Consider the following 12671-nt stretch of genomic DNA (forward strand, 5'->3'; position numbering starts at 1 on the left):
ATTATTTTTACTCTAGGAATTTTTTCTCATTTAAAAAAATCTTGCAAGTCTAGTTAATTTTAAAAATTAGAAATTTAATACTAGATTAGCATGGTTTACATTTCTAAGATAATAGTATCATTCTAAGATAATAGTATATACATTTCTTCAGTTTATAAGAATATAGTGTATTTTATCATTTTTATAAGAGGTGTCTTCTTTGGACACAATTTTTCTCATAAGTTGTTATAAAGTCTATAAAACTATTCACTGTAGGTCAACATTTAAAATTCAAATTTAATTATAAAAAGGTCATGGAAATATATTCTTTGACAGTACAGTACATAAAAAGATAATTTTCAACCAAAACATTAGTATAATAAATTATTAAACACTTTTAAGAACATTACTTAGACATAATGATTTATACTGTACTTTAGCCCTGTAATTTTAGTTTGTTAGTTATAAATTCAGTTTACAAATGTCCATGTGATCAGTCAATATCAGTAGGAGTGGTAAAATCAGTAGCAAAATCAGATTTTACTTATTAAAGAACCAATATATAAATCCCATGCTAGTTTATCTTTTCAGAAGTGATTTGCACTCATTTAAATTGGCGTGGACACGTTTAGAGAGGCAAAGCAGCGTTTGAATTCCTACTGGGAGTGAAAGTACAGTCACCAATTAAAAACCTTCTTCACATTCTCAAAATCACTTGCATTTCACACTTCTCGCCACGCAGCTGAGTTAGACCTAGGGCATCTTTTGCATCTCTTTGCCTCCAATTGAAACCCCTTCAACTGTAGAATGTGACGCAAACATCCAAGTCGGAAAAACATCTAAGGGGAAGGTTCTTTCTTTTCAGGAATTCTCTAAGCGTGGAACACTGACCCTCAGCTCCTTCATGCACCACTCTCCCAACTCGTGCCACTGGGCCATCTCCCTCCTGCGCCCTCTGCCCTCTTTGACGATATCCTCTACCCTTTGTAATACTGCCACTTTCTCTTCTCTGTCCACTTTTCTCCGTGGCCATACATATTTTTTCAAAACATTCCGTTGAGTTTTGAGGAAGACCTAAGTTCTTTCCAGAAGGAAAATGAGGATGGTAATAACAGCGAATAAAGTATTAGAGAACTCCCCACACTAGCAATGCGGGCTCCTCCGTGCACCCTCATCGCATTTTGTTTAGCTTGAGAGCATTCCTCTTTCCCTTAGGTTCGCCGCGGGAGGAGCTGTCTCCACCCGCAATCGGTGGAGGCATTTTTGTTGTCAACTAACCCCCTCTAGCGCCGAACTGACAGAATCCGAGCCGCGGCTGCCAGCAGAGCGCTGGGCTTGGCGGAGCTCAGCCGCGCTCCGGACTCCCGCCCTGCCCCCTGTACCCGCATCAGCCGCGGGGCGAGAGTGTGAAGGCCACGGACGCCAAGCCCCGCTCCATGTTATTCCTGCGTGCTGCCCGCCCCTGGCACGAGGGCCGCCTGGCTTCACCGAGTAACCAGTGCCACGGCTCCTGACCGACTCCTCCGAGCGCTGGGAGGGAGAGGGTGCTGCAAGAGGACGGCTCACGCGCGACAGCGGCCAGTCCGCCAGGAACTCGGTGCCCCCTTGAATGTGGCCACGCGCTGCGCAGCCCCTGGGCTGCTCCGAGCGCGCGGTCCGACGCTGCCACGCCGCAGACGCTCCGGGCCCTCGGAATCCCAGCCCCCACGGCGTCGACAATGCTCGTGACCTCCACCGCGCAGTTCCCGCCGCGCGGCGACGCGAAGACCTCAGGGAAACCCGGTGCCAGGCACCCGATCACGTTCAGCCTGAAGTGACTCTCCTCCGCTGCTGGCTCACTGCCTTTGCTTCCCTAGGACTTGAAGCCGCGAAGGCGGCCACAAAGCTGAGGCTCCCGCAGTGGTGGGCAAGTTTGGACAGCCCTCGCTGGGGAGCCGTCCGGCTGGTCCCGCGACACCACCACGCTCGCCCGGGACTGGGAGAGCTTGGCAGCCGCACTCTCCCGCTCCGGCGGCGGAGATGTGGAGAAATATGGGGGAGGCGGTGTCGGGAGCTGACTAGCCTAAATCGCTGGGCGCTAGTGCTGCCAAATGGGGAGCAAAGTGCTTGGGGACTAAGAGGGGCCTCAGAAATGCCCAGAAAGCTGCGGCCAAGGCCGAGGCGCAGCGCAAATGCAGCCGAGTTGGAAATCTCAGCGGTGCGAGCCTCTGCCGTCGCCACACCAGCCAGGGGCTGAGGACGCAGTTCAGTAGGTGGCTCGGACCACTCGCGGCCCCACGTGATTAACTTGGCTCTCCCTGCACAGGCCGGTGGAAAGTTCCCGCGGCCCCAGCCTCGTCTCACAGCTGCTGCTCCTCCCCAGCTTTTGGCTCCGCAAGTGCCCACTTCAGTCTGGAGAGGCGCTCGGGCCGCCGCACCTGGTCGTCCTCTCCCCACCAGCGCCGCGTGGCGTCCTCCCCCGCCCCTCGCTCCCCTCCCCCAAACCACAGCCCTAGCTCCTTCCTGCGCGCGCGCTCTCCCAGGCCCAAGTGAATAGTCCTCGCGCGAGCGGGACACGGTGGTGGATGCAATTCCGTTCGCCTACAGCCGCCAGGAGTTCCCTGGCGCCGCAGGCAGCGTCCTCCTCCGAAGCAGCGGAGCCTGCACCTGGGCAGCCTGGACCTTCCTGCCCTGCCCTCGGGGCCTCGCGCGGGGGGCGCCTCCGGACACCCCCTGCGGGCCGGGTGGAGGAGGAAGAGGAGGAAGAAGAAGACGTGGACCAGGTTCCCTACCCTACACGTAACACCTGGCTGCGCTGCTGCCACTTATCTTTTAGGGGGAGAAGAGGAGAGCCGGGGAGAGCCATGGGGGGCTGCGAAGTCCGGGAATTTCTTTTGCAATTAGGTTTCTTCTTGCCTCTGCTGACAGTTTGGCAGGGAGACTGCAGTCACGTCTCCAACAACCAAGGTAAGGGACCGAACGGAAAAGCAGGAGGGAGTGGGAGGAGGCGGATGATACGAGGACCGGTGCATTGGTCGCTTCCTGCAGGTAACTTCGTCCCAGGATTGTCTTATCTGGGCTCGCCCCACGAGGGGGTCCAGGGTATCCCCTCACCTGAACGCCCTGTCCACATTGCCTCGGACCTGCGACCCCACCAGCTGCGGTCCCTACTGTTTCGAAATATCTTTAGAGGGATGCAGGAGCCTCAGCAATAGTTGAGTCCCACCCCTGGCGGCAGCGGGACCACTCTTCGCTGCGCTGCCTCTACAGGAGGCCAGTCTTCCTGACACACGCTTAATGGAGACTTCTGGCTCTTAGAGGTAGCTCCTAGCTGGGTTACGTGTAGGGACTCACACGACTTCAGGAAAGCAAATCGCTTCCGCTCTAACCTGTGACCAAATACTAGCCTTTGCCTCCAGTAACTGCTGCCCTTGCCTCGCCGCAGCCTGTCCCCATGACCCATCCAGACATGTTTGAATTATTTCCTAGAATGGATATCTGTGCTTATGGTTTCTCTTTTCATTGTGCACACAGGAGATGGAGGGAAATAAGCGTTAAGTGTGAATATCCAAGTTGTGAATATCCTATTACTAAAGTCCAGTCTCTGTTAGATATTTTTGGAGGAAGACTGTTTCGGTAGATAAAGTGTTAAAAATGAAGGTGAATAGTGTGTGGAAAGTGAAAGTCAGGTTTGCCAAATGGAAAGCACTTAGAATTTCTGAACATTTTATTTTCTTCTGTTTAAACAGTTTTTGTGAGATATAGCTCATTGGATTTCTGCTACGATTCTTTAAAGATCTATAATAAATATCACCTGCAATATCTAAGTCCTCTTAGCATAAGCAGCAAACATCCATAAAAGTTTTCCAGCATGTGTTTGGCTGAATGCTCTCATTGGAAATGTGATAACCACCAATATGTCACCTGTTATGTCACACTTTTCTAAAGACTCCAAATACAAAACTTCAGTTATAGTTACTATTTAACATAGTAGGCCTCAGGATAATTTGCAGATATAAATATGGAGGTCAGATGACATAAGAGTGTGCTCTTTTTTTGTGAGGGTGAAAAGATTGAGAGAGAAGGCAAGTAAAACCTATATGACCATTTAATTTTATTTAGAAATATTCAGAATCAACATTCATTTGTGCTCATACACTTCATATTTTTGGCATGTTTTCCTAAATACTTCTTTTTTATTTCTACCAGATTGCAATTGCAGATGCATATGTAAATTTCAGAATCATACACAACCATCATGGCTTTCAAGATGTGTCAAATAATAAGTGTCCAATTATACTGTCATACTCTCCTATGGCCTATGGCAGTGTATACCTTCACATACATCCCTCATTTGTTTGTAAGAGCTATCGACATTCAATACTGAAAGGGTAGTTAACTTAATCTACTTGTGTGAAAAATAGATTGTTAAAAATAACATAATTATTTACTCTGTCTTTATATTTTAAGAAAACTATTTTTTAATAATTGGAAAGTCAGATGTTTATATTGTACTCTGTGTTAGTAACTAGAGCTACTAATAGAGATGTATACTTTGAGAGTCAAGTTTATTAGAATTATATAAAGTTTTTTCCATGCCGTAGTCCCCCTCAGTCAACATTTATTTATTCATTAAGTGCCTACGAGACACCATGAATCACTTTAGGCCCTTGAAGATACTAACATAAATATAATATATATCTGAATCTGCAAATAACACAAGTGCCATTCTACCAAAATCTGTCAGGTGTTGAAGTACAACCTTTCAGATATTCTTGTTAAATTAAGGACATAGAAGAGTTACTTGTTAACCTCTTCCAGTAATTTTTATCTATTTAGATTACTTTCCCATCTTTTTAAAACACATTTTATCTAAAATGTTTACCAAATATATATAATTCATGGGTATTTTTTATTAATTAGTTTAACTTAATGTTAGTGAATGGGCATGACTCAGTTTACCCATCTGTCATGTAGGATACTCATCATTGGGTAATGTTTACCCAATGCTACCCACCATTACAGATAGTCTATGAAAACTCTTAATTTGAATTTCTATTAATACAGTAAAAACACAGGCTATGCATATGATTACACTTGGATAAAATAATACCTACAGGGTAAGTTGGATAAAATTAGAGGAGTTCTTCAAAAGAAAATTAAAGAGAAAGTTTGCTCTGATTGTTTCATCAGAAATAAATGGTTGCTTATAAAGTGCTGTTACAGCCTAAGTCACAGTGTTTAGAAATTATGCCTTATTATACGCTGGAATAACTTTCAAATACTGAGGTGATCACACTAATAGTTAATAAAACCTCAAACTTAAAAATGTTATTTTTATGAATACTTTGGGCATATTTTATTAACTTGTAGTTTTATGGATAACATGAATTAAAGTATAGCTTACCAATTTTTAAATATTGGTGTTACAGAATTATATTATGTATATAACATAGAAAGATTAATGTGAAGTATAAATAGGATTTCTAATATACATTATGAACATCAGTAATATGGCTAGTAGTTAATCTCAAGGAAATGATGTTCATTTTCTTAGTAACTTTTCATCTTAAGAGCTAATGGAATTCAGGTTTTATTTTTAAAATTTGTTATTTTATGAATGCTAAAATTTTATTTTTATATTACTTGCCTTCTGATTAAAGATATTAATGAAGTAAAAATTTTAGTGCTTTTTATCCATTTTGACCAAATCATATAAAACTCTTTATGGTTAAAATGAATGAATTCACCTTCTTCCTGCCTCCTAGTTTCTTACACTTAGAATAGGTAAAATAATGATAATGACAAAAAAATGAACTACCTCATTTTTAACATGGTGCTTAACATGTTGCTAAGAGTAACTTCACTATAGGAAGCAATCTTTTCTCTTGTCTTTTAACTGGCTGTGAAACTGTGCACTATAAAGAGAAAATAAATCAATTTGACTCTCTCTTCCCATTACCCAACCTCCTTGAATTGATTAGAAGGTAGAGTTTCTTCCTGGATCACTCATCTGTTTAGTAAGTGAAAGCATGGTTTGTATTCATATTTCTCTTATTCTTAATAATTTACCCTGTATTTAAGACAACAGTATTTACTAGGTATTGGTGATTTTTATTTAAAAATAACAAATTTTGTCTTCTCAATGTCTATAAACATTTATACCTGTACTGACACTTAGGTGCATATAAAACAAAATCTTGTTTCATATGTAAATAACCATGTTCATCAATTATAGTGGTTAGTAGCCACCAGGAGTTTATTTATTCAAAGATCAGTTTAGCAAATAGTACTGTACAGTCTGAAAGAGTTGATGTAAATCTCAATATCTGGCTCATTTTCCAAAAATCACCAATCAGATACTAAAGTAATTCATTAAATCAAAATATGGTTTGGATGCAAGAATCTAATGAGTTCAGTTTACTGCCAAGATTTTGTGAATTTATCTCCCCCAATCCTCTGTTCCCAGGTAATTCAGTGACAAGTGAAACAAGCAAAACAGTAGTCTGACTTGTTAGTTTCACTGAATTAATTATTTAGGCCAAAGTGAGTGTAAAATTCAATTAAGTTATATGTAAATATAGGTGAACATACCTGAGCAGAAATATACCTGCTTAATAAAATCTGTAGCTTAAAATTAGTTGGACTGTCATATTGTTCACAAATTATAAAACTGACTATTTTAATGGTAATAGGAATTGAATTTTTTTTAGAAAGTTCAAAACTGACCTTTTCTGAAAATATTAAAAATTTTGTTAAATAAGGAAAACTGGATGATTTAAAAATAATGATTCTAAAAGAATTTTAACTTAGATAAAATTGATTTTCAGGAATAAACTATTCATAGTTGTAAAGGTACAGGAGATTGTAATCATATGCTTTCCTGTAATCATAAATATAAAAGCAACCTGGGATATAATTTTATCATACATTTATAAATTAAAATGTCATTGTGTAATTAGTTGTTATGATTAGTATTTGAAGTGGAAAGATAAAATGTTTTAATATGCATTGATCATCTAGGTGTTGTTTGCTCTGGGTTTGGGATATGACTGTATCTGAAGACATTTTCTTGCAAAATAATTATGCAGTGTTATTTAAAGATCCCTTCTTCAAACTGAAAGGAACATGAATAAAACATTTGGATTTTCCTAAGAGGAAAAAAATATATATTTAATGGTATAAGACAAAATTAATGGTTAAATTACACCTTTTTACTGTTTTTAGATTTTAAACTTTTAAATGAAGACTTTGTGTTACTTTATGTTAAAAAGTTAAATATTAAGAAAAATATTAGAATATAATTCTTTGTTTCTTCACTCATCATAAGTGTAAACTACTTAACTACCAAAGGCATCTAGATTTCTTCTATTTCCTTCTACCAATCCTTTTTCCCTATCATGTGCTTCATATCTCAATCATACTCTTTCTCTCTTCACATATGTGAGTACTTGTAACTATATAGTCCATCTGTCCCAAATGGAGAAAGAATAGATCCTGTTTTACACTTTTACGTCAACAAACCTCTACAGTAATAGAAGTTTTTTCATTGTGTTCTTGATTCAGCATTTCTTAAGAGTATAAATGTGGTGGAAATCAATACATGTAGTTAAGTAATCAAAATAGGTTGGCTTTGTCCAGTGTACATTGTCAATCATATAATCAAACTAAATTTATACCTCTATAGTATTTTTAATAAAATTGTATTATTTAAGGTGTGCAGCATATGTACTACGTCAGCATTCCAATCAACTTGCAATTTATTAAAATGACATTATTTCTTCTAAAATGGGCATTAAATTACTTCTGCTTTTGCCTAATTTTATTAAGTATTATTTTCTGGAATCTAATATTTGGATGATGGAGAAAAAGAGATAAGTGAAGCAAACATTGTCCATGCCCACATGGTATCTATTTCTAGTAAGGGGGACTGGCCAAAAAATGTTAGGTAAAATAAAATGATAAAAGCTCTTAGATATTTTATGGAGGAAACAATAAAGGCATTGAGATAGAGAATAGCAGGAGAGACCTGCTATTTTAAGTGTGATGGTTGGAAAGACCTACCTGGGGAGGTGACATTTAAGCTACATTCTCAGGGAACAAAAAGAGCTAATTGTACAGAATGTGAAGAAGTGCATTCCAGGTAGAGGGAACTGCCTGAGCAATGACCTTGAAGGGAAATGAGCTTGATATATTTGAAGGACAGAGTTCAGTGTGACTGGAGCTTACTGAACAAGGGAGAGTAGCATGTCAGTTGTGAAAGATAGTCAGGAATCATGTCCCACAGAGAAGAAAATAAGCCATGGTATGGAGTTGTATTTTAATATTTAAGTAAAATGTGAAGCTTCTGAGAGATTTTAACCAATTTTCATTTTAAGAGCATTATGGCTGGTGAGCAAAGAAATTAGAAGATGGCAAAGGGTAGAATTAGGAGTCTGTTGAGGTTGTCCAGGAGAGAGGTTATGGTGTATTGGCCTAGAGTAGTAAAAATATAGAGAAGATGGACTTGAGATATATTTTTGGAGGTATAATTTATGGAACCATCTTATCTTTACAGAGAAATAAATGTAGATATTCAACATTTAAGTTATTTTCCCAAGGGGCCCTAATAAAATTTCCATTATCCCCCATAAAAATGACTTTACTATATAATTATTGGTAATAGATAGGGCATAGGAGGGATAGGGTGAGTCCATTTTCCACTTTATTCATCTCAGACTCTGATTTAAAATACAATAGAATCTTCATACTACAGTTTTGCTATTTCAAACTCTTGTATATAATATATATTTGTTAGATGAAAAATGCAATTTGTTAATGCATTTCTAACTTGATAACTTTCCATGTATAGTTAGATTTTTTTCAGAGTCGGTAATGGCACAAGCAGGTGGGGACAACTTCACAAAGCAATATAGTAATCCAGCAGGTTCTAGTTTTTAGCTAAAAAGAGCAGTATTTGGAAGTTTGGCTCATGTGCCAGTTTAATTCATTTCTGTTATGGTCATATTACTGTTACTGAAAACAAAAGAAATCTAGGTGATACTAGATATAAAATAGGTATGTTTTCAGACAGTTTCCATTAGTCTTCTTTTTTTTTCTCAGCATTTGTTAAAATGAAAAGAAACATCTAAGAGACCCAGAAAATGAGATTTTGGAATAAATGATAATTTTGGTAACAAGGACAAGGGAAGGAACCATTAAGTTTTCTATGAAATAACAGTAAATTGCATGTAATTTAAAAAGTTTCCCCAATCTATTAAATTATTCATTACTTAGAGTTGCCTTTAATGGTACTATAGAAATAAATATATAGAAGCATACAGTCCTAACTTAAACAACAGTCATATATACTTAGTGTATATTTAGAAAATTCACACTTTGGAGCTTCTTCATTTAAACATTTTCAAATATTCTTAAATATATATTTAAACAGTAAATCTTACAGTTTAGTACCTAGAATGTTCTGGAAAATACTACTTTTATAGTTATTCTCTTTGATAAATATTATGGCTTATGGGATATATAATTTTAGTTTTCAATAATATTCTGAAACTAATGAAACCATTCATTCTTTTAACAGATATTTATTGAAGGCCTATTTAATAAGAAGTTTCCCAACTATATGTTAAAAGAGAATTTTCCCTCTCAGAATAGAAGATATAGGGAAGAATTTCCAGGCTCCTTCCAGATCTGACAAGAAAACTTTGTTGTTGCTTTTAAATTAGTTCCAAAATCAATGAGAAAACTTTAAAAGCACATTTGTTAAATATGATAATATATAACAGTACTGGTGATCAACCCTCATAATATAAAGCATGTGACATGTATTAGAAAGCAATATCTACTATTTCATTGTATTTTATCTCAGAGTTAAAATAAGCCCCTCAAAAAACACATGTTAAGCATCTCCCTTGTGTTCTTCGGCTAGGTTCGTAGGCTACAACAATGATTATCACACAGTCTCTGTTCTTTAGAAACTCAGCCTGCTCTGTTGATGTTATATGGCTTTGAATGATTGACGTTAACTCTTTAATTACATGATTTTTATAAAATGAACACTTTTATACTAAATTAGATTATGTGGGAGAGTAGTAAATAAACACTATCAACCATTATATGTGTTTTATTTATAAAACTGAGTTTTCTCATATTAGTTTTCTACATATATGAGTATACATTCTGTTTAATTACATGATTATAAAATAAATATGTATTTTAAAAACATTCATATGTAGAAAACAAGTATTTCACATATGAAGAGCATTCCATGGACTGATATGTGGAGTTTTTATTTAAAGAATATTAGACTGGCTTATTCTGATTTGTTTATTTAAGGTATTGTTAATTATTAAAAACAATCATTCATATTAAAGGTATAAGTTTCCAGTATCAAATATTAGCAAATGTACCTCTTGACTGAGCTTTGAAGTGAGAATTGTGATGAAAGTGTGTGTTTTCAGTACATGTCCAGAAAAACACATTCAGCTACTTTTCTAGGATACTGTTGAGTTCTCTGGCCATTGGCCTGTCTGATGACCCCTACTTAGTGGATATGATTGAAAACATGTTGCTTTTCCTCCTATTTCATTTCATAACTTTAGGAGTAAAAGTCATGCTTAACATTTTTAGGGTTATTTTTTCTCTTTATTAAATTTACTGGAGTGACAATGGTTAATAAGATTATATAGGTTTCAACTATATATTTCCATGATATATGATCTGTATATTGTGTTGTGTGTCAACTCTCCAAAGTCAAATCACTTTCCATCACTATATATTTGACTCGTTTTATCTTTTACTATTCCTTCAACCTCCTTCCCACTGGTAACTGACATACTGGTATCCATCTATGAGTTTTTATTCATTTTTCTTGTTTGTTCCTTTGTTGCTTTCAGTTTTATATCCCACATATGAGTGAAATTGTGCTTCTTAACTTTTTTGTCTGACTTATTTTGCTTAACGTGATATTCTCAAGGTCTACCCATATGTTTGCAAATGGCAGTATTTCGTAGTTTCTTGTGGTTGAGCAATATGGCATTGTATGTATGTATCACGTCTTTATCTAATCACCTCTCAAAGGACACTGGTTGTTTCCATGTCTTGGCCACCATGAATAATGCTTCATTAAACATAGGGATGTATATGTCCTTGCAAATAAATGTTTTCTATTTTTTTCGGGTAGGTAACCAAAAGACGGGGTGCTATGTCACATGGTAACTCTATTCTTAATTCTTTGAGGAACCTTTATACTATGTTTTCCATAGCAACTATACCAGTTGCTATGGAAAGGTCAAATTCCTTTATTCCCACGTGCCATAAATGAAGGTTTTTTTTCCCACTGCCTCTCCAACACTTGTTATTGCTTATCTTGTTAATAGACATTGTAATAGGTGGAGATGGTATATCATTGTAGATTTGATTTGCATTTCCCTAATAGCTAGTTGAGCATCTTTTCATATATCTGTATTTCTTCTTGGGAGATGTGTCTATTAGGTCCTCAGCCTATTTTTTAATTGTATTGTTTGTTTGGTGTTGAGTTGTATGAGTTCTTTATATATTTTGGATGTTAACCCCTTGTCAGAGCTGTTGTTTGCAAATATCTTCTCTCATTCAGTTGGTTACCTTTTTGTTTTGTTGGCAGTTTCTTTTGCTTTGCAGAAACTTTTTAGTCTGATATAGTCACATTCATTTAGTTTTGCCTTTACTTCCCTTGCTTTGTGGTCAAATTCATAAAATCCTCTCTAGGACTAAGGTCCATAAGTTTACTACCTACATTTTTCCCTATGTACTTTACTGTTTCAGGTGTTATATTTAAGTCTTTGATCAATTTTGAATTAATTTTTTATATGGGGACTAACAGCAATCTAGTTTCATGCTTTAGCATGTGGCTTTCCAATTTTCCCAGCACCATTTATTGAAGAAGCTTTTGTCCTCCATTATATGTTCTTGGCTCCTTTGTCAAAAATTATTGGAGGAAGAACATGTATGTACATGTAATTTTATTTCTGGGCTCTAAGTTCTGTTCCATTGGTCTGTCTGTTTCCATGCTTTTTGATCATTGGAGATTCAAAATAACATCTCAGAAACTTAATGTTTAGGAGGTAGAAATAGCTAATTAATTATTTTGCTCTTGTAATGTAAAGTATCTTTGTACATATCTAGAGTAAAAAGTAATCACTAATATAAACATTTACATATAATTTATTTAATTAATTTACTAATAATAGTAGAGATCATTCAGGTTGGCTATCTATATTATGATACTTACATTTTATGATACATGAGAAAAAAGAGAAAAACATGGTGCTATAGATAGTATGATATCTAAAATAAAGCACTTAGTATCTTAAAAAGTCAATGTATGGAAATTTTCCTACTTATGGTGATTATAATAGGTATATTTAAAGCAAGTTAAGAAAGAGTAATATTTTGTATACTAGGAAATAAAAAGGCATTATATTAGTATGCATTCCAATTAAGAATTATCTAAAATTAATTGAAATTATTGTCCCCAAATTTGAGTTGAATTATGGCTTAAAATCACTTTAATTTTTACTTTTAAAGACAGAAAATTTTTTCCTGTGCTGCTATAATATTTTAATATTGCTAAAGATAATAAAAATGAAGTATATAATTAGTGAGTTAAACTATGTAAAGGCCAGTAAATAAGTTATTCTAAAACTTAGTATCTCAGAACCCTGAATTTATTTTAA

The 12671-nt window shown here is 36.7% G+C and overlaps 1 protein-coding gene across 1 annotated transcript in view; it reads left to right on the forward strand.

Annotated features, from left to right (window-relative positions):
* The first annotated feature begins 2543 nt into the window (after positions 1–2543).
* Positions 2544–12671, forward strand: part of LOC123826934 (ephrin type-A receptor 6) — a 912013-nt gene continuing 901885 nt past the window's right edge. The window contains exon 1 of the mRNA XM_045851150.1: positions 2544–2925. Coding sequence (XP_045707106.1) covers positions 2544–2925 — 382 coding nt within the window. The remainder of the gene's footprint in view (positions 2926–12671) is intronic.

This window comes from Phyllostomus hastatus, unplaced genomic scaffold (genome assembly GCF_019186645.2).
Source record: "Phyllostomus hastatus isolate PE091 unplaced genomic scaffold, TTU_PhHast_1.1 phas_contig_86, whole genome shotgun sequence".
Taxonomy (NCBI): Eukaryota; Metazoa; Chordata; class Mammalia; order Chiroptera; family Phyllostomidae; genus Phyllostomus; species Phyllostomus hastatus.